We start from the raw sequence: 22826 nt of genomic DNA on the forward strand, positions 1-22826 counted from the left end.
CATGAAGGCTTTTAAATCTGACTCAAAAAAGAGCACATCGGGTAGGGAGTGGGGCCAGCAATAGAAGTTGTCGGGAGAGCATCCCCAGGCCCCCAAGTCTTCACCATGACTCTCATGACCGAGGGGGATGGTGGTACCCAATGGACACAAACTCGGCACATGGTCAGGCTTGCTGCATCTGACGCCCGAGTTGCCCTGGGCTCTTGGGCTACGATGGAGGGAGACGGCACAGGATGACCTACAAACCAGCATGGGAACATCCATACCTCAGACAGGGCTTCTTTTCCGACGGGCTGCCCTCGGGGAGACGTGGGTGTGAGTCCCAGAGGTCGGGCAGGTCCGCTTTGTTCATTCACCCCCTGGCCGGAGGCCTCTTCTTCTTCCAAGCATTTGCTCAGTGGCTGCTGAAAGCCGCCCCCCAGCAGCTGGGGCAGCGGGTCCTCTTCGATGGAGATGATCCTGCGGAGCGGCTGGGTGAGTGGTCCTCCGGGCCCCGGCTCCTCTTCTGTAAGGGGGCACCCACTCAGGCCCAGGGAGCTTCTCCGCCTCTGGATGCCAAATACATCCTCCTCCTCCTCTGACTGGCTGTTTGCAGGAGGTGGGGGGACAAAGAGTGGGGACAATATCATAACATGTATATGCGTGGAGGCTGGGGGCTGCCCGACAGATTCTGTGACAGACAGTTGAGGAACCACATGCTTTAGGGGCAGAGAGGAGCTAGGAATGGGAAAAGCAGACCCCGCATTCTCTAGCTCATTCACTGAATGTCTTTACAGCGAAGGTGCGATGAAGATGATGATAAAGGTGAAGGTGGTGAAGGTGATGATAAAAGCGATGCAGATGGTGAAGGTGGTGGCTCCAGGTGTTAAGCTAATGACACGGTCCTTGCTCTCAAGGAGCACTTGGCTCAGGAGTCTAGAGCCATCCTGACACACTCACTACACTGGTCCAGCTTGTGGCAGGTGCCGCGGAGGAAAAGGAAAGCTGTGAAGAAGGAGCGTAACAGATGCGGAAACAAAACCTCCTGGGTCAACCGTTGGCGGCCTTCGCCCAGGTCTGACACCAGCCCTTCTCAGCCGCATGTCCCCAAGTCAGACGCCAACTCTCCAGGCCGGTTTCCCTGCCCGGCTGCCCTGCCCACCTCCCTGATAAGCTGGTGCACAAACCCGACCCGTTAGGGAAGCGGCCCTCAGGGAGGCAGGCGAGGGGGTCGCTGCTCTAGGGAGGGGGCCCCAGCACAGCGGGCATCCACCGGCTCGGGGCTGGCGAGGAAGCCAGGCAGGGCCCTCCACCTGCTTCTTCTCCCTTTCTCCTGAGAGTCTGGAGTGAGCGGCCTCGGATGGTCTGAGCATCCAGAAGCAGGAGAAGCAGGAGGTGGAGGACTCTGGTGCTGGATGTGGGGTCAGTGTGCGGGCTGTGTCCTCGAGGCTTGAGAGCAAAGGCCCCCTGGGGCCACTGTGAACAAGTCAACCTGAGGACGGTTTTTACGGGAAGGGACTTGAGTCCAAAGTCGAAACACACACACGAGGAGTAGAAGAGAAAATGGAACAGGAAGCAGTGGTGAGGCGACAGGGCCGAAGGACACAGAATATGCCGAACGGAGAAGCCCCTTCACTTCGCTCCCCGGCTTCTAGCATTTCTGGCTCCTAAGGACCGACAGCAGAAAGAAAAAGAAAAAAAAAAAAAAACACGTGTGTATCACTGTTCTGAAGTTGGATGATTCTGAAAGAGAAATGGGGATGCAGAACTTGCTCACAAAAACACTGACTTAGTTTGGTCCCCTGGTATAAAACAAAGGATTTGTAGGAATTCAGGGATGCTTAGATTTACTGATAAAATCAGTTTTTCACAGAAACTGACTGTCACCTTTTCAACAAATTTCTCCTACATTCTAATGAGCCTACTAAGTGCTCACCCACTTCAGCACACAATTAGCATTCCCATCTGCTTTGTCTCTGCCTGCACACACATGTACACATGTGAGCATATGTGAGCAACATGCATGCACACACATGTATTCACCCACACACACACACACTCACTCACACCCACTCACACACACATTCACCCACTCACACACACCCACACACACACTCACACATACTCCCTCTCACACACACATTCTCTCTCTCCCACACACACACACATACACAGGCAGAGCATGGCTTTTTAAAGTCCCTGCAACCAGGAAAGAAATGGCCACTGAAATGATCCTAAAATGAAATGACCCTAAAACAAATTGTTTCTTGGCAAAAGCCTCTCCCTGGGGAATTTTCAAGCACTGTTACACTCTGGAGTACCATCAGTATAGCGTAAGTTCCTCTTTGGTTTTGCCATCAAACGCTATGTGTGAGCAGCAGAGAACAGGCACCTCTGCCAAAGTCTATGGGAATTCAGAGTTCTCGATATTGATTATTCGTCAATTAATGTCTGTTTCCTCCTCTCAACTGTAGGTTCCTTGAAAACAGAGATGGGGTCTATTTTGTTGACCCCTGTACCCCAGCACACAGCCTTGTGTCCTGCACACAGCAGGTACTCAATAACGGATATTAAGGGCAGGACCCATGCCTGATCGATCTTTGGAGGCTTCCTAGAACTCAAAGAATGTCTGGTATGCAGTAGGCGATCAGGCAGTGCTCGTTGAGAGCATATATTCGGTTCCGAGGAACCAACAGAACAATTACTGCAGGGATTTGGCTCCCACGTTGCATCCCATCGTTCAGCTGTTTAGAAAAGGAATTGATGATGATCAAGTTCAAGATTTTGACAAATCAGTGGACTGACATCCCCAGGTCACCTCCACTTTGCATATCTTTTAATTTCATGCTTGCTGTCCTCAGGCTCTCCCAGATGAGCAAGTTCACACAATCACTCCTGGGTTTGGCACCTGGGGATCTGACTGTCTCTGCCTCTCTGTGGCCATCATGGGCATGGAGTACATGATCCATAGAAAAGAGGGCAGGGGACCACCTTGCCTCTCTTCAGGAGCAATGGGCCACTCCTCTGGGGACTCAAGTGCTGTCCAGAAGCAACCAAACACATTATCTCTGAGTTAATTAACTATGAATTATTGAAAGGAGTCTGTGAATTACAAACCCCATGCTCATCTGCAAAGGAATTAACGGTTGGAGACTCCATGAAGTATGTGAAGTGTTAGTTGCTAAGTCTTGTCTGACTCTTTGTGACCTCGTGAACTATAGCCTGCCAGGCTCCTCTGTCCATGGAATTCTCGAGGCAATAATACTGGAGTGGATAGGGATTCACTTCTCCAGGTGATCTTCCTGACCCAGGGATCAAACCCAGGCCTCCTGCATTGAAGGCAGATTCTTTACCATCTAAAACATTAGGAAAGCCCACAGAGATTCCATACTCCACTATAATTACCCTTCAGACTCACACAGTCCAGTACCTGGAAGACAGGAGCATCCTTCTGCCTGACAGACCGCAGAGCCCTGCCTGGCATTCCTGCCCTTCCTGTTGCTGACCCCTCTTCCTCTCACCCTCTCTGTCTCTGGGCTGATTTGCAGCCGCTCTTCAGCGCCCCCTTTAGGAACACTGCAGGCTGGGGCAGCCCAGGACCTGTCCTGGGACTCACCCTGCACCTTGACATCAGAGCAAGAAGGTACATGTCCTTCAAGATTCAACATAAGAGCACGTGGCTGACCCCAGGCTTCCCGCCAGGGCCAACTGCAATCAGCATGTGCTCAGAGCCTACGCCCAACCCTGCAAGGCCAAGGAACAGATAACAGGTAAGCAAAGTGGGATGGCTTACCTTCTGAGCATCCCTGTGCTGTCCACGTATTTGCCGATCACAGAGCCAGATCGCTGCTTCCATCTTGCCGTGGGAGCAGCTGTGTTTGCCCTGGCCGCCTTGTCTTTCTGGAGAAACACAGAATGCTCTCAGATCCTCACCCGCTGATTTGTCCCAGTGTTTGAGCAGAAAAGGGCTCAAGCCTCATAGATCAGGCTTGAAATAAAACCTTTAGGAAGAAAGTGATGGCCTGGACTCCTTGCTAGCCTTTATCCACTTTCCTTTCACTGTCATCTCTCAGCAGTATTCCTTCACCTCCTGTCTAATAATCTAATCGAAGGAACCAGTTTAGAGCCCCAGGGTCTGGGAGGTTACCCTTCACAGGATTAGTGATCATTTGCAAGAGGATAAATCAGTTCAGTTCAGTTCAATTGCTCAGTCGTGTCCAACTCTTTGCAACCCCATGGACTGCAGCACGCCAGGCTTCCCTGTCTATCACCAACTCCTGGAGTGTGTTCAAATCCATGACTGTAAAGTCAGTGATGCCATCCAACCATCTCATCCTCTATTGTCCCCTTTTCCTCCTGCCTTCTATCTTTCCCAGCATCAGGGTCTTTACCAATGGGTCAGTTCTTCACATCAGGTGGCCAAAGTATTGGATTTTCAGCTTCAGCATCAGTCCTTCCGAAGAATATTCAGGACTAATTTCCTTTAGGATGGACTAGTTGGATCTCCTTGCAGTCCAAGAGACTCTCAAGAGTCTTCTGCAACACCACAGTTCAAAAGCATCAATTCTTCAGTGCTCAGCTTCCTTTGCAGTCCAACTGTCAAATCCATACATGACTACTGAAAAAACCATAGCTTTGACTAGATGGACCTTTGTTGGTAAAGTAATATCTCTGCTTTTTAATATGCTGTCTAGGTTGGTCATAGCTTTTCTTCCAAGGAGCAAATGTCTTTTAATTTCATGGCTGCAGTCACCATCTGCAGTGATTTTGGAGCCCCCCAAAAAAGTCTCTCAGTGTTTCCATTGTTTCCCCATCTATTTGCCATGAAGTAATGGGACCAGATGCTATGATCTTTGTTTTTTGAATGTTGAGTTTTAAGCCAGCTTTTTCACTCTCCTCTTTCACTTTCATCAAGAGGCTTTTCAGTTCTTCTTCATTTTCTGCCATAAGGGTGGTATAATCTGTGTTTCTGAGATTATTGATATTTCTCCCGGCAATCTTGATTCCAGATTGTGCTTCATCCAGCCCAGAATTTTGCATGATGTACTCTGCATTTAAGTTAATTAAGCAGGGTGACAATATACAGCCTTGACATACTCCTTTTCCCATGGAAACCGTCTGTTGTTCCATGTCTGGTTCTAACTCTTGCTTCTTGACCTGCATACAGATTTCTCAGGAGGCAGGTAAGATGGTCTGGTATTCCCATCTCTTGAAGAATTTTCCATAGTTTGTTGTGATCCACACAAAGTCTTTGGCATAGTCAATAAAGTTGAAGTAGATGTTTTTCTGGAACTCTCTTGCTTTTTTGATGATCCAATGGATGTTGGCAATTTGATCTCTGGTTCCTCTGCCTTTTCCAAATCCAGCCTGAACATCTGGAAGTTCATGGTTCACGTACTGTTGAAGCCTGGCTTGGAAAATTTTGAGCATAACTATACTAGTGTGTGAGATGAGTGCAACTGTGTGGCAGTTTGAGCATTCTTTGGCATTGCCTTTCTTTGGGATTGGAATGAAAACTGACCTTTTTCAGTCCTGTGGCCACTGCTGAGTTTTCCAAATTTGCTAGCATATTGAGTGCAGCATTTTCACAGCATCATCTTTTAGGATTTGAAAGAGCTCAACTGAAATTCCATCACTTCCACTAGCTTTGTTCATAGTGATGCTTCCTAAGGCCCACTTGACTTCACATTCCAAGATGTCTGGCTCTAGGTGAGTGATCACACCATCATGGTTATCTGGGTCACGAGGAGCTAAATGTAGGATGCACAGAAAAGACTCTGTGCATTGTTTAATCACACACACTCTTCCGTGGAGCTTCAATCCCTCTTAATTTGCAAAGCCCCAGACGCTGCTGTTGTTTAGCTGCCCGGTCGTGTCTCTGTGACCCGTGGGCTGCGGCACACTGGGCCTCCCTGTCCTGCTCTGTTTCCTGAGCTTCGCTCAAACTCATGTCTATTGAGTCGGTGATGCCATCCAACCATCTCATCCTCTGTCGTCCCCTTCTCCTTCTGCCCTCAATCTTTCCCAGCATCAGGGGCTTTTCCAGTGAGTCAGCTCTTCACATCAGGTGGAGCTTCAGCTTCAGCATCAGTCCTTCCAATGAATTTTCAGGGTTGATTTTCTTTAGAACTGACTGGTTTGATCTCCTTGCTGTCCAAGGGACTCTCAAGACTGTTGTCCAGCACCACAGTTTGAAAGCATCAGTTCTTCAGTGCTCAGCCTTCTTTGTGGACCAGCTCTCACATTGGCACATGACTACTGGAAAAACCATGTGAAGTGAAAGGCACTCAGTCATGTCCAACTCTTTGCAACCCCATGGCCTCTACAGTCCATGGAATTCTCCAGGCCAGAATACTGGAGCGAGTAGCTGTTCTCTTCTCCAGGGGATCTTCCCAACCCCAGGAATCAAACCCAGGTCTCCTGCATTGCAGACAGATTCTTTACCAGCTGAGCCACCAGGGAAGCCCTGGAAAAACCATAGCTTTGACTATATGGACCTTTGTCGGCAAAGTGATGTCTCTGCTTTTTAATATGCCATCTAGGTTTGTCGTAGATTTCCTTCCAGACAGGAGGATCAATTAGCCCAGTGCCCTGCCCACAGCTACGAAGCTAGAACAGAGTATTTCAGATCTTTTGTAGAAGCAGGCTAGGTGAGATAATTTCTCACGTGTCCTCAGTGAAGAGCCTGGTGGAGTTGGGGGCTTGCACCCCCCTCTCCAGGCCTCCCTAACAGATGTCTTCTAGATGAGAGGGACTCAGATCACAGAAGAATCTCTCATTAATCAGCCAGTCCCATGGTTCCGAGTGATCTTTAATGAGAGAAGGAGGGGTAGCCATGCTCCCAGGGCCTCAGAAGGTATGGCTGTGATTCCACATTAATCTTTAACAATTATCTGGCATGAACATGATTTTATCCTCTTTTTTCTATGCCCCATGAAGGTTCTCAATTCCATTCCCTACTCGAAACAGAATGAGTTTGGCAGGGGAAAGGAAGCAAGGTCAAGGGATTAGGGTGACATTTGGTAGGAAGTTTTTAAATAAATTCATTGTTACTTCTAAAACAATTATAACCATTATCACCATCAAACAAACATGTGTGGGCTTAAGCCTCACTCTGATAGTACACATAGGTGGGCGGCAGAGACGTGCTGCTGCCAGCTGGGAACAGAAGAGAGACGGTTATGTGCAAGGTCCCCAAGGGGTTTGTAGCTACAAACCAGCTTTGAACAAATGAGGGGCAAGCTAGCTGCCACGTGCTGCCTCATTTAGGGAATTAACAGCTGAGGGGCTAGCACAAGACCTCCTTTTCCAAGAGGTTTTCACACACACAAAAACAATCCCTATACACTACTACATGTAAAGTAGCTAGTGGTGTTGGTGGTGTTTAGTTGCTCAGTCGTGTCCAACTCTGTGCGACCCCATGGACTGTAGCCCACCAGGCTCCTCTGTCCATGAGATCTCCCAGGGAAGAATACTGGAGTGAGTTGCCATTTCCTTCTCCAGGGGATCTTCCCGACCGGGGGATCAAACCCATGTCTCCTGCATTGGCAGGGGGGTTCTTTACCACTGAGCCACCAGGGAAGTCCAAAATAGCTACTATAAGCTGCTATATGACACAAGGAGCCCAGCCTGTTGCTCTGTGACCACTCAGAGGAATGGGACGGGGGGATGGGAGGGAGGCTCACGAGGGAGGGACTATACATGTCGTTATGGCTGATTTGCATTGCTTACAGCAGAAACCAACACAACATTATATCCTCCAACTAAATAGAAAAAAACAAAAAGCCCTACAAAATGAAATAAGGAAAAGAATTCCCTTTCCTCCTGTGATCACTGAGGTCATGGTCCAAGGAGGCTAACAATTTACCCAAGATCACACATGAAATTCACAATGGATAATCCTGGTAGAATGTTACATGGATCCATCCTGTCCCCCTTTTTCTTCCCTTCAGAGCATCCAACAGCTACTGTCTAAAGGGGAGGATGATAGGAGACCCTGAAAGCCTAGCTTCTGCTTAGTGCATTCGCAAATGAAAATCTTCATGTAAATAAAGGATTTTTGTGTTATTTGGGAAAGTATGTAGGTTTAGAGGAGCAGCAGTCCCCATAGGATTAAAAAACTTTATATAAAATCAACTATGTAAATGATGAAATACACATTTTAATTCTCTCTATGACAGTCTAAAATGTAAAATTTTCATCAAGACATCAAAATCTTAATGAAGAAAAAAACAGAACATTTTGGTTTAAAAGTGATGGCGACATTTCAACTCATCGTTTCTATGTTCAAAAAGTGAGGGACCCTCCCGAGTATCCCAGTCTCGTGATGCCGAAAGAAAAGGGTGTCATTTCACAGAAAATTAACACACTGTGACCCTATAGGTCACCTTGAACCTTTACTACTTTTGAAAAATCTTAGGCCACCGTCTTGCCCACATGAAGGTACAGCCAGACCCCAAGCCATGGGACCTTCCTGGACCAGTCCCAGCACAGCCTGGCTGCCACTGGACCCCTGTCCTTGTCTTCCCCCTGCCACACGGAGGGGGCACTGGCCACTTACCTGGAAACGTATGTCCTGTTCATCCCGGAGATGCTTGTTCCTTTCCCTGCAGATGGAAAGGGGAATCTGTTCAAACATGGGGCCTGCGGTCGACAGATCCACAGCACTGGTTTGACGGTCAGATGGGTGCAGAGGACGGCTGTGTGGAAGGCCCGGGGAGGAGGGGGTGTGGAACTGCTTTCCTTAGGGATGGTGGCTAAGGGCAGAGGGTGACTGTGTCTAAGTCAGGTCAGAGGCAGGGGGACAGAATGGCCCTTTGGCCATTGGCCTTAGAGCCATCTGGCATCAAGGCTCCCCTGAGCTGGTTGGGGGGCCAGGTAAGGCACAGAGAGGCTCCAGGCTGGACTCTGAACAGACACTGATGGTGGCTTAGTCGCTAAGTCGTGTCTGACTCTTGCAACCCCATGGACTGTAGCCCACCAGGCTCCTCTGTCCATGAGATTCTCCAGGCAAGAACACTGGAGTGGGTTGCCATTTCCTTCTCCAGGGCATCCTCCCAACCCAGGAATCGAACCCGGGTCTCCTGCATTGCAGGCAGATTCTTTCCCAACTGAGCTGTAAGGGAAACCCTCGTCTCCATTAAAAAGACCCACAAATGTTGGCAGAGCAGTGCCTTGTCAGCCTCCCCTGCTCACTCACACTGTATCTGCCCTTGTATTTTTTCAAAGTACAAATAGCAAAAAGGGAAAAAGCCCAACCAAGCACATTCCTGTGCATCTTGTTCTCTGCCTTCATTAAATCCTTCCTGAGAATCCAGACCTCCTCTCACACCCGTGAGAACTTGGCCACCTAAGAAAATCTCTTCCATCTTCCCAGGCTTTTGAATCACATCTTAAGTGAAGAAATCTGAGATGCATTCTCCTTGAAGAATTTTTCTATTTGGTGGCATCAAAGACGCCAGACACAGTGATCTTACCTTGCTTTCAAATTAAAAAAATAAATAAATAAATAAATAAAATAAAAACCTTAATAAAGTAGCCAATTCAAACCTGCTTGCAATTTAAAAAATTAGAACCCAGATTTCATCACCATTTCCCAAAAGGTGTTTTGTGGGCAGCAGGTTAAGTAACTTAGAAACCTCAGAGGCAAAACTGAAAATTCCATCTTTCCCCACACCTGGTTGGGTATGGTCATTTGGGGGAAGTTTTTTGAGAGTATTCCAAACCAAATCAAACCAGTGAGCTTTGAATTTATAGTAAGCTTGATAGGCTGAGAAAACTCCTATCTTGCTGCCTTGTTTGTGATGCTCAATCAGTTCAGTTCTCTCCTACCTGAGCAAGTACCATGCCAGGCACGCAGAAGAATGGGGCAATGCCCACCTGCAGAGGTACAAACTGAAACGGGGGGTGGGCACCTGTGTAAATGGACCAAACATGGTGGAGAGGTGGTATTCAGCCGTCCAACAGGATGTTGGGGACCAAGGGAATGAGGGTGCTCTCTCAGCAGACAGGTGAGACTCTGGAGGCGGGGGCGCCCTTCTGGGCTCTGGGATGAGCTCACACCTCAGGAAATCCAGCTGCTTCAGGAGCCCCGACTTCTCCCGCTGCAGACTCTCGGTGACGCGGTACACCTCCCTGAGAGGGTACAAGAGGGCGGTGATGAGTGACCACACCAGGGGGCGCACTACCAGGGCGCGGGGCGGTGATGAAGTCAGACCCTGGAGATGGTACCCGGGCTGGTCCTCCGCTGGAGAGCAGGGCCTCGTGCAGGGGCTTGTACCAGGAATCAGCGAGTCATCTCAGGCACCTATTTGGAAGGTGAACTTATCCCCGTTTTACAAACATAGATCACAAGACAGGTTCATTAACTCTCCCAGGACAACCCAGGACTGAGCCGGGGTCCTAATCCAGACCCCCTGGTCCAAGGATACTGCTTCATGAGGACTGTACTGTCCTCGCAGGCTCCCAGTGGTCCTGCCCTGCCCAGAGCTCAGGGAATCAGAATCAACTCTCTTCTCCAGCCCAGTCTCGGAGGGCGAGAGCAGAGCTGGTGCTTCCCCACCCCCCGCCCACCCCCACCGTGCTGGTTTGGTTTATTTTCAGGAGCTACTGAAGAACCACTGTCCCGTCTCCACCTCCCCCCAACAGTCTCCAATCTGTTCCCGAAGATCTGGAATCTCCAATCTTGCGCATTCATTTCTTTGACTAAAATTTCCATCTGTAGCTACAAAGCAGAGATTTAATGTATCAGTCATAATCCATCGTTTACATCACAGTGTGAGCGTGTCAGTAGAGGATTTGGGGGAAGGAGAGAGGCTGAAAGATACACAGGGGTGGCTGGAGGGCAACTTAGGCTGCGAGGTGGGGCTGTGTGTGCCTTTGTGTTCTCGCTGCAGCATCTGGCTTGAAAGCCGCAGTTAGCAAACAGCAGTGGGAATAAAGGAGAGAGGGCAGGAGGGGCGGGCGGGAGGAGGGCTGGGGAGGAGGGAGGAAGAGAGACGGAAGGGAGGAGGGAGTGGTGGCGAGGAATTCAGCCTCTCTCAGAAGGGGAAAAATAGAGAACGGGGTGATGCTGGAAAATAAACCTTGCTTAACTGTGCAAGTCTGCCTCCCTCCTTCCCTCTGGGCTCTGCCCTGCAGTTCAGAGATTTTAAATCTCCCCCAGGCTTACGGCAAAGGGTCCAAGGTTCCACATTTTCAAGCCACAGCCTAGTTTTAGACCAGGAAGCACCTTGCATCCGATAAACGCATCGCTGCCATGGGCTGCCTGCAGGGTGCACAGACTGCGCTGGGCAAGCACTGTCCCCCGACCACCCCGCCCACGTCACCACCGAGCTTGCTGGGGCCGCAGGACGCGCCTGCCAAGCTCGCGATCTCCTGATTCCTTTGGCAGTATCTGTGGGTTTTTCCCCTTTATAGAATAATTAGAAAGTCAATTTGCAACAGTAACAAACTGTCTCAAATTCTAAGTTCACCTCAGACAATCCTAATTAAGCAAAAGAACTTCTCTGGCTCCTGCAGAGCTGCAAACTCCCAATATTTTATTACTAATTATATTTAATTTCGACTTGAGGGAAAACAATGTCTCTCCCATTATCCACGCTGGGTCCCTAAGCCCCAGCCTGGGACTCTGCTCCGACCGACCGGCACTACATGAGCATACCTGCCATCTTGCTCCTTGGTTCCCTCGGAGCCAAGGTTGCCTCCGGCTGGCTTTGGGGCTCCCCAGCCCCCACCCCACGTCCTGTTTCTTCCTGGGAGCAGATGGCTTTCCCTGATGAGGACAGTCACTCAGTGGAGACCTGAGGGCTGGGGTCTCACAGTGTTTGTGCAAGTGTGACTGGGTGTGTGCTGTTGTGCCCGACTCTGCGCGACCCCATGGACCGTGGCCCACCAGGTTCCTCTGTCCACGGAATTCTCCAGGCAAGAATCTTGGAGTGAGTTGCCACGCCCTCCTTTAGGGGATCTTACTGACCCAGGGATCGAACCTGTGTCTCCTGTTTCTCCTGCATTGGCAGGCTGGTTCTTTACCGCTGAGCCACCTGGGAAACTCCACAGTATTTGATGGAGGGGTCAAGTCCTCCACAATGAGAGGACATCATTCCAGCCCTCCTTTGGCCCTGCTGACACAGCACCGGGGGACCCTGGCACCATGACAACACACACACATACACACCCGTACATGGTACGTATCAGTGCACACACACGGCTGTTTGTCTAGTAGACATACAGATATCCACCTATCTGAACATGCACACACACACACATACATATTCAGATAGATTTGGGGGGGTCTTAACAAAAAGAAGAGCATTTCTGCAAAAAAAGAAAAAAAGATACTTAGATATTTAACAAAATGCCCCTGAACGTCTTTCTGACCTAGACATTCGACAAGTTTGTGTCTGGCTGATGGGTGAAGGGTAAAGCACAGAGCTTGCCATTTCATGGAAGTGGCTGAGGAGAGGTTTACCGCCGCCCAGAGGGGAGGGCTGTCGGCCTGGTTTTTATCAGAAAGAAATATGGAGCGTTCTCCAAAGGATCCATCAAGTGAAAAAGCCAGGCTGATGTAGAGCAGTGCTCTGCTGCTGCGTGTGTGTGTGTGTGTGTGCGTGTGTGTGAGCTCACTGTGACCCATGGACTGTAACCAGCCAGGCTCCTCTGTCCATGAGATTCTCCAGGCAAGAATACTGGAGTGGGTTCCCACGCCCTCCTCCAGGAGATCTTCCCCACCCAGGGATTGAACCTGCATCTCTTACGTCTCCTGCATGGGCAGGTGGGTTCTTTACCACTAGCGCTGCCTGGAAGTGCCTGTGTGTGCACACACACCCTGGAAGGATCCACAAGAAGCCACGACTGGTGGCCTCCTACTCACAGGAGGCCAGAGGTCAGGGGGTAGGGGTGCAAACCACTTTGAATTTTGTGCCTTGTCATAAACCACCTGCCCCAGATACAAAATGATTAACAAAACAGACAGCGAAGCTGCTTTTCAGTTGACCTTCACCTCTCCTGTGACTGTTCCTTCTTCATCTCTTTTTAAAATCTAGTTCTCCTTCCTTGGGCATCTTCAGAGAACAGGAAGACTCATTTTCCTATCCACATGATGGGGCCTGATGATCTAGAGGCCTGCTCCCCCCGCTCCCTGCTGCTCTGGAGAATCACCCGGCAGTCAGACATCTCTGGGGATGGACAGGATGGGAGGACACTGTGTAGCTCTGTGACTGCAGGTTGCTTGCTACCCCTCTCTGAGCTTCCATTTTCCATGTGTGAAATGGAGAGGTGGCTTCTAGCACGAAGGTCCTGTCCATACTGCTGGTCAGGGTTCCTGCTCTATGGAGGGCACACTAAGCCTCTCCCCGCCCTTCTCTCCCATCTCCCTGGACAAGACACGCTCTCCTGGGCTCCAGCAGGCTCTCCGGCTGCACAAGCCGCTGCAAGCTTCTTCAAAACAAGCCATGAAGGTTCCGCACTCATTTATCTCTCCCTCCTAGCCCCTCCTCCCTCTTTTTCAATTCCTGGCCTCCAGAGATTGTGTCTCTGGCTTGCCTGATGAAGATAAGGCTTCAGAAAGATTTTAATCCTCACGCCGTGATTGGTTACCCTGGCTCTGGTGCTTAGCTCTGGTGCTTACTTCCACCTGCAGACCTCACGCCTGTGCTTTCGGATGTTTGTTGCTTTTAGGCCTTGATTGAATTTTAAGAGGCTGAATCCTTAATTCTGTTTATAAAGTTAAGCACCTTGTTGACCTGCTCTCAATGGGGAGGAACCGATTTTGCTTGTTTCCAATGAAATACACCGTTCCTCCACCCGGCATCCAAGCCTTGGAACGGAAGGGCTGGTTTCGCTTTAAACCAGAAGCTAGGGGAGACAACTATTTTTCAACTGGAGGGATCTTCCTAGGGTAAAAAACTCCAAATCTGAACACATATCCTGCCTCTCACTCTGGATCAGTCCCAAATCATACAAGACACTACACAAGAGCCAGACAGCAGAACGATTTGATTTAGGCTAATGGCTTCTCAGGTGGCAGCGTGGTAAAGAATCTGCCTGCCAATATAGGAGACGCAAGAGAGCGAGTTCGATCCCTGGATCAGGAAGATCCCCTGGAGGAGGGCATGGCAACCACTCCAGTATTCTTGCCTGGAGAATCCCTGATCTAGGAGGATTTCACATGCTGCGGGGCAAGTAAGCCCATGCACCACAACTACTGAGCCTGGCGGGCTACAGTCCAAAGGGTTGCAAAGAGTCAGACGTGACTGAGCACACACACTTCCTGCAATGGACCAAGGTTTTGCCAGCAGTCAGAGAGAGGCAGGGCTTTATCAGCAAACCATGCCCAGAAACGTGGGGCTGCCCCCATAGGGCCCACACAGAGGAAGGCTGGTGGGAAAAAAATGGGCAGAGCTGGGATGCTGCTTCCAGGCCCCTGTCACACGCCCTGTGACACGCTGCACATGTATGGCATGCTGACCTGGGAAGACTTCCCGGCCCGCCGGGCCTCCAGGGTCAATGTCTGGCCACTCCCCTCACTCAGCATTTTCCCCAGACTGCCTGCTACTTGGTTGGATAACGCCGTCCTGATCGTTTAATACATTTTCTGAGAACAAGGCTGCATGTTTCTTGTCAATCCTAGGTAATGCCTGGCACAGAGCTGGTCTGCTTCACATCTCAGGATTCTAGAAGAAGGTTAGAAGAGGGACCGAGGAGCCCCGTCCCCATGTTATGAGCAAGGAGAAGGGTCTGGGGTGGGGGTGTGGGGCGGGAGGAGTCACTCATAGGCTCAGAGCAGGGGGACCAATGCAGAAGGCAGAGTCCGGGTGGCGCAAGGGTCACACTCACATCTCCTTCTCCTGGTGGAGCTTGTGGGCCTCTTGCCGGAGGCTCTCCAGCTGCTGCTGGGCGTCCTGGAGCTCCCGGGATGTCCGTTCCAGCTCCCGTGCCAGCTCCTGGTTGGTGAGTCTCAGCTTGGTGTTCTCAGCCTTGGTCTCGTGCTTGTCATTGTGCAGGGCGGCGCACTGGCCTTCCAGCTGGAAAGGCGGAAGGGGGTGTGCAGCGGGGAGTGATGAGGGACCAGCTCTGTCAGGCTGCCTCTCCCGGCCCCACCTGGCTTCCTCCACGTGGCAGGCAGCAGCCCTTGCTATTGCCCCTCACCACCCTCCAGCCTCAGTCAGCTTTGTCCTGCCCCTCAATTCACACACACACACACACACACACACACACACTTCCAGGGGCAGGGAGGAGCTTCCAGAGCACTCCTGTCTCTCCCCTGTCTCCACAGGGCTACTAAACAATCTGGGCAGGACTTCCCTGGTGGTCCAGTCGTTGAGAATCCACCTGCCAATGCAGGAGATGTGGGTTCGATCCCTGGTCCGAGAAGATTCCACATGCTGAGGCACAATTAAGCTACAACTATTGAGCCCACGCTCTGGAGCCCAGGAGCTGCAACTGCTAGTCTGTGTCCTAGAGCCTGCGCTCCACAAGAGAAACCATCACAGTGAGAAGCCCTCAGATCGTGACAGAGAGTAACCCGGACTCACCCAACTAGAGAAAGGCCCATGTGTAGCAACAAGGACCCAGCAGAGCCAAAATGAAATCCATTTTTTAAAGCAACATTGTTTAAAAAAAAAAAAAAAAAGTCCTGGGAGGGGCTGTACCATTCCGAAAGACCACCGTCTGTCCCTCTATCCCAGTGCTGATGACCATCGTCTCACCAGCAGTCTCATCAATGTCTTAGGCTCTCATGAGACCCCTCTTGTCCGCCACACTAGTTGCTTCCCCTTGGTCCTTGATGGAGATGGAAACTGCTAAGTGTCGTTCTTCACACAGCCACCTGCCCCGGTCATGAATCCTGAATGTCAATCAATTTATTCCCTTTTCCTCTCTCAGCTAAACAAGTCTGAGTCCTTTCATCTAGACAAGTTTGCTATGGTAGCCACAAACCCTGCAAACCCTTAGGAAATAGCTCAAACCGGTCCAACCAAACATGGACCTTTTCTCATGTCCCTAAAGCAACTAAACACCTTAAGGTTTTTCTGGCTGGTGATTAGTCTCTACAGAGCTTCTAACCCTCTCACCAGAGGAAGACTCAAAGCAAGGCACACAGATCATAATGGATTTAGTTGAATGAATGTGGCCAGTAAGAGAAAAAGGAAGCAAAAACAAGGAAGTCTGTGCCAATCTCAGGAGGCCCCTGTGTAATCAGGCAAGCATGCAGTAATTAAGTCGAGTGGCAATCACTCATTGAAGGGATAAATCTATTTGCGAAGAACTTAATACGTAACAGTAAGGAGGAGAAAGAGGGAGGAGAAGCCAGGTATGACTGTGCGGTGGGGATGGGGAGGCAGCTGGCAATTCCAGGCGTTGAGAACATCTCGCTGCAGGAGAAAAACCAAAATCTACGGGTTGGGGATTCGCAGGAGTGGAACTGTCTTCCAGCCTTAGCATGGGTTGTCTTCAAGCGTATTTTAATGTGCTGCTAAAAATATCCCTCTCTTTTCAAATGGAAGCAATGTGTCTGGGTCTGTCCAGGGCTGGATTCCTTCCAGCACCAAACAAAACAAAACAGGAGGCCAAGTGGCAAATGGCCCTCTCTCTACCTATGAGCCCCTTGCTTTGAAGAGGAGGCTTGCCTAGGCTTCCCTGGTTGCTCAGACGGTAAAGAATTTGTCTGCAATGCAGGGGATCCAGGTTCCATCCCAGGGTCAGGAAGATCCCCTGGAGAAGGGAATGGCAATCCACTCCAGTAATTTTGTCTGAAGAATGCCATGGACAGAGGAGCCTGGCAGGCTACAGTCCATGGGGTCACAAAGAGTCAGACGAGACTGAGTACGCATGTGCTATAGAACAGAAAACCTCAGAGCTCGTCACATGTAAGGAGAGTGAGCATGTTTCATGAAACTCTGGTTTCAGTTACTCACACATGCAAGTGTGTGCAAGCTCCAAAGTCACTCATTTTTCACTTGCCTAGAGAGTCCATCTCTCGGGGTCCTGTGCCAGGCTCTCCCAGACAGGGTGGATGGACACAGAGATACTGCCTAGCCTGCCTCTGGGGACTCAGGTGCATCAAGGGAGCGTCTGGTGTCTGCATCGATCCTTCGGGGTGATGGGAGCAGTCACAAAGGGGCTGGTGCACATTTTCTGGGTGCATGGGAAGAGACGGAACAGACAAATGGACCTTTGAGGAGCCTCTTCCAACTGGAGGCATCCCCAGCCATCCCGGCAGGAAGACATCACAGTCTGCAGCCCCCTCCCCCCAAATCAGTGACTGTGACCCCATGTCTCAGCATCTCCCTCCTCTCTCACACAGGATGCAGGAAACAAACTACCATTTCAGCTTTCTGGTAGCTCCCAGGCATAACTATACTCCCATGTCTGCAGATACCTCAACCGTCGGCAATTTTTCTGAGTTAAACACCAGGCATGGGAGAGTATAAAGGTTTTATCTTGGGATCACCTGTGATTTCAAATGCTCTCTTTTGTATCATTAAATGGTTCTTCTCAGATTGGAAAAAATTAAGTCCTTAAGCAAAGGGCAGGGAAAGTGGGTAAGAAGAGAGGGGAGGATAGAGTAGAGAGTTGGGTCCTCTGAGGATGCAGAGGAAAGTTTACCCGCTTCTGCTTCTGGACCAGCTGTTCCAGCTCCTGCTCCTTTGAGAGCAGCTTCCGCTCCAGCTCCTGACTTCGGGCCCGGAACCTCTCCGTGTCCTGCCAGACCAGGGAGAGGGACACATGAGGCCCAAAGGCACCTGGATGGAGACTGCTTTCACCACCTTGAACCTGCTCAACAGCAGGATCCACTCAGCCTTTGGACTTCCAGTAGTCTTGTACAGATGTGAGAGCTGGACCATAAAGAATGCTGAGCACTGAAGAACTGATGCTTTTGAATTGTGGTGCTAAAGAAGACTCTTGAGAGTCCCTTGGACAGCAAGAAGATCAACCAGTCAATCCTAGAGGAAATCAACGCTAAATATTCACTGGAAGGACTGATGCTGAAGCTGAAGCTCCAATACTTTGACCACCTGATGTGAAAGCCGACTCACTGGGAAAAAAAATCCTGATGCTGGGAGAGATTGAGGGCAGGAGGAGAAGGGGACAACAGAGGATGCAATGGTTGGATGGCATCATCCACTCAATGGACATGAGTTTGAGCAAACTCTGGGAGATAGTGAAGGACAGAGAAGCCTGGTGTGCTGCAGTCCATGGTGTCGCAAAGAGTTGGACACAACTTAGCCACTGAACAGCAGCAACAACACGACATCCCAGGGCTTCAGTGACCCCCCGTCCAGGTGGACAGGGAGCATGTACAACACTAGCTCCCTCCAGGAATGACCAAAATCAAGCCCAGCCTTCAGGATGCTTTCAGCGCTAAACCCCTCCATCCCTCTGTAATCCTCGTTCAGTCATTGATCCAACAGATACTTGTTGATTGACTGCCTACTCTGCTCCAGGCACAGTGGGGGTACCAAGGGTATATCAGTCCATAAAAGAGGACGACCCCTGCTCTCTGGGGCTAACATCTTAATAGGACCAGACAGACCACAATCGATCAAAATGAACCAGTAAATTACATGCCAAATTTGAAGGTGATAATGACCTTGAAAAAAAAACAAAGCCAAAAAATAGGAAATCAATAATACCATGGGGGTAGTGTGACCTTAGGTCCAGGAGGCAGAAGGTGGTCAGAGCAGGTGCTCTTTCGCTATTTCAGCCTGGCCAGCACAGCCAAGACCTGGACTTGAATGGACTCTCACCTTCAGGAGAAACTGCTCCTTCTCAGTTTTGATCTGCTGTTCCATCTCCTCGTAGAGGTGCTGGATTTCTTCATCATAGGCAGCGATTTTCCTGCACAGGTGACAAAAGGAGAGTCTGATGAGAAGCCTCTATTCCCCAGTGGAGCTCTGGATGGGGGTGACCACTAGGTCGGTCAGCTAAGACTGCAGGGTCAGCTCCTCAGGATCAGCAGACCACAGAGGACAGGCAGGACCCTCTTGTCCTCCTGTCTCTCGGCCATCCCCCCCAGATGATCTACACACTTGCTGGTGGGGAGGGGAGCATCTCGGCTCCATCTTCTTGTGCTCTGCTTTATGCCAGCACCAACCACCCAGCCTCGTGACACTCATCATAGCATTACCCGCCGATCCCTATGCTTTTCCACAGCATAAAGGTGTGGGCTTTTCCTCTGCTTGGTTTCTTGGTTTATCTCTTTCCTACGCTGGCTGCTTTCTCTCCACCTGGCTCCATCAGCACTGTCTGAGCTGTACTCTCCTTGTGTGCTGAATTTTGGGTGACCCTTGTTTTCAACAGGCTCTCAAAAGGTTCCATGGTGATGACTACCACCTCCATCACAACACCCCCTACAGAGGGAGGGGCCGCTCCTGTCCAAGGACTCAGACCATCTCAGTACGGGGTCATGGGGAGGGTGAAACTCAAAGTGTTAGTCTCTTAGTCGTGTCTGACTCTTTGCAACCCTATGGGCTGTAGCCCACCAGGCTCCTCCATGCATGGAGCTCTCCAGGCAAGAATACTGGAGCGGGTTGCCATTCCTTTCTCCAGGGGATCTGCCTGACCCAGGGGTCGAACTCAGGTCTCCCGCACCACAGCCCATGGGCTGGTCTTTCCTCACTCGCTATCTGCTGGGGGAACCTGGCACCCATGCACAGGCCACAATTTTGATTGGCATCCTTTCAGTTCTACAGGAACCACACAGCCGCCCCAGAACACACGGTCAAGGTTACTCACTGGTCTGAGTTCACGTTCCTGGTTGTACCTCCAAGACCATAAACCTGACTTGGAGTGAGTACCCCATTGGTCCAGGGTTGTGCCCAGACAGAAGGGCACGGCTCCCCAAGACGCCTGTGAGCTGAGGCTCTCTGCTCACCGCTGGACCTCCCATTCTGGGAGTAACAAGCGTCTTTCTGGCAAAGAGGGAGAACTCTCTTCTCAGTAAATGACAAATGTTTGGATGGCTGCTTTGGTTCTTGGCTACCCCACAACAATTACAAGAAAATCTTGGTGAGAAACAAGGAGCTGAGACACCTGCGGTTGCACAGGGACCCCTTGGGGACAGAAATGGATACAGTGGATAGGAAAAGTTCAGAGAGAAAGATAGGCTTCCCCTGGGCCCTGGGATTGCCTTCCTGTGATGGAAGAAATTCAAATGCGACGTGGCAAATGGTATTTAGGAAAACTACAGATAGTGATTCCGACTCTACAGGCACCAGAGAACTGACAGAGTGAGATGAGAAAAACTTCCAAATGGATTAGGTGCTGCTAATGTCATGCTCATGATAATCACTCACATAAGCTATGTAGCATGTAAGCCCAATAACCATGCAGGGCGTTAATTCTACATTATCATTAAATGTGTTATATTAACTTGAAGTGTTATTGGATTAAATTAATAAACGTTATGCTTTTCATGCTCACATGTCAGTTTGTTAGTCGTGAAGTAAGTAAGTAATTTTACAAACACAGATGTGAGAATTGGACTATAAAGAAGGCTGAGCACTAAAGAACTGATGCGTTTGAACGGTGCTGCTGCAGAAGACTCTTGAGAGTCCCCTGGACAGCAAGGAGATCAAACCAGTCAATCCTAAAGGAAATCAGTCCAGAATATTCACTGGAAGGACTGATGCTGAAGCTGAAACTCCAATACTTTGGCGAAGAGCTGATTCGTTGGAAAAGATCCTGATGCTGGGAAAGATTGAAGGCAGGAGGAGAAGGGGATGACAGAGGATGAGATGGTTGGATGGCATCATCGACTCGATAGACATGAGTTTGAGCAAAGTTCAGGAGATGGTGTAGGACAGGGAAGTCCATGGGATCTTGAATTCTTGCACACAACTTAGCGTCTGAACCTCAAGGACATCAGCAAAACAAATGGAGCGAAGAGAGATGCAGCCTCTGAATGGTACCTACCCCTGCCCTCATCACAGAGGAGGGACCCACCGCAAAGAAGCCCTGGGTTGCAGGTGGGCATCAGTAGTCCGGCCCATATGGGCTCCCACATGGAGCTCATACTTTGGAAATGCTTTTGAACAAACCTGGTCTCTTTGGAGGCTGCTGAGGCATGAAGGACTTCAGAGGTTGAGCCGTGACCCAGGGCTGGACACACGAGCCCGAGAATGAGAATATTAAGGTGCCGTGTATACCACAGGCATCACTAACCCAGCTCAGGGGGTGCAGAAGGCCAGGGTTATGATCCCAGAACCGACTTATTTCCTCTGTGTGACCTTGGGTAAATGTTTCAACATCCTTTGATCCCAGGATAACAGCTGCTCCCCGTTCCTTCCAGCATCGTCACAATGAATGGGCAGGTAAAGTGTTTGGAACTGCAAAGTCCTAGACAGATATAAGGGATTATTTATTTTCCTAATTATTATCATGGGCTGCAGAGGGCAAGGGCCAGCACTCCCCAAGGGGTGGAGGGTCTTCGTTTTAAGGATAAAAGGGCTGCTGGGTTTGGAAAGGGTCAGAAGCAATCAGAAAGGTGAAGAACAGAAAGCTTAGTCAATAAAACCTCCTGTCGGAGTGATCCATTAGAGACGCAGGCTGTGTGTGAGCAGGGGCTGCAGAGAAATTACTTCTCTGGGAGAAACAGTGGCGAGAGGCACTCTCAAAAGATGTGGGCATATGGCATGTGGTGCCCCAGCCAAGCTCACCACATTCTGCCATCAGAGGAAAGAGGCAACCGATTGTGTTTGCTTATTACACACCCCTTTGTTGCCACAGTTTCTGGAACCACTCAGATTGCCTGATGCACAAACACAGACTCTGAAGTCTTCTCCATGAGGATTTCTCCATCTGTTCCGATTTTCTGACCCTCTTCCCGGACCTCAGAGAACACCGCATGTCTTTATTTGAACCTTTCAAAGTCCTGAATGACTCTTTCCTTTGGGTTTATGCAGTCTCCACTAGGTTATGGACACTCAGACACTGATGTCATCCACAGGGCCTGTGCTCAAAGTGTTAATGCTGAAAATCTGTAAGAAATAAATATAAGACTTTGGATACCAGACTCAGAAGTCCATGGGTGGACCACATGAGGTGTCAGGGAAATGCCAGATTCCAGGAGAATCGAAAAATTTGGGGGTTGAAAGAGGTCTTGTCTGATCCAACCACATTTCCAGTGTCAGAGTCCTTGCCATAATATCGCCACCAAGTATGTACCCAAACTGGTTTAGAACAGCTCCAGTGAGAGAGAATGCTGAGTTTCTAACCAGCTCTTTTAGAGCAAATGACCTACCAAAAGCCGGGGTGAAAGGTCCAACCAGCCTCAAGGAAACAGTGCCACCCTGGGCATCTGACTGCGGTGGATGCCCCCTCTTGCAAGGATGACGTGTGTGTGTGTGTGTGTGTGTGTGTGTGTGTGTGGTGTGTGCATGTGCACAATATCAGGCGTATTGGAGATCTAAGGATGGAATGTTTGTGGGAAGCAAGGAGGGCTGGAGATAGTGATGCTCCCCATCAGTACAAGCTTTAGGTTCAGAGAGAATTCTCAGGGAGCAAGACCTTTCCCTGCCAGCCTCTGACAGGCATCGTGGAAATTAATTAACCTTCACCAAGTGCACATGGAGAGTCAAGGTACCAGGCGCAAGCAGAGTATTTTAATCCTCAGCACCACTGCGGCCCCAGCTAACAGTACACGGGCGAGACCTTCCTGCTGCCGAATATTAATTGGTCAAAATATTTTTTTTTCCCAGTTTGCTCTCTCCTTTTCCTTTCCTTAGAAACAAAGGGTCTCAGAAAATCACCAGGTCCAGTGTCTAGGTTTTAGGCAGGATGTGCTGAAATTACTCCAAGAAACAATGCAGTGTCTTCCTTCCCTAAATGGAGGTGTAGTTTTGACCTTG

At 49.9% G+C, this 22826-nt stretch overlaps 1 protein-coding gene across 1 annotated transcript in view; it reads right to left on the reverse strand.

The window, feature by feature from the left end:
* Positions 1-22826, reverse strand: part of CRACR2A (calcium release activated channel regulator 2A) — a 71163-nt gene that overhangs the window by 25536 nt on the left and 22801 nt on the right. Inside the window, exons 5-11 of the mRNA XM_055566064.1 lie at positions 18726-18816; positions 17584-17679; positions 14815-15002; positions 10042-10113; positions 8540-8585; positions 3773-3879; positions 267-585 (exon numbers count right to left, since the gene is read on the reverse strand). Of these exons, the coding sequence (XP_055422039.1) occupies positions 267-585; positions 3773-3879; positions 8540-8585; positions 10042-10113; positions 14815-15002; positions 17584-17679; positions 18726-18816 (919 nt within the window). The remainder of the gene's footprint in view (positions 1-266; positions 586-3772; positions 3880-8539; positions 8586-10041; positions 10114-14814; positions 15003-17583; positions 17680-18725; positions 18817-22826) is intronic.

This window comes from Bubalus kerabau, chromosome 1, assembly GCF_029407905.1.
Source record: "Bubalus kerabau isolate K-KA32 ecotype Philippines breed swamp buffalo chromosome 1, PCC_UOA_SB_1v2, whole genome shotgun sequence".
Classification (NCBI taxonomy): Eukaryota; Metazoa; Chordata; class Mammalia; order Artiodactyla; family Bovidae; genus Bubalus; species Bubalus kerabau.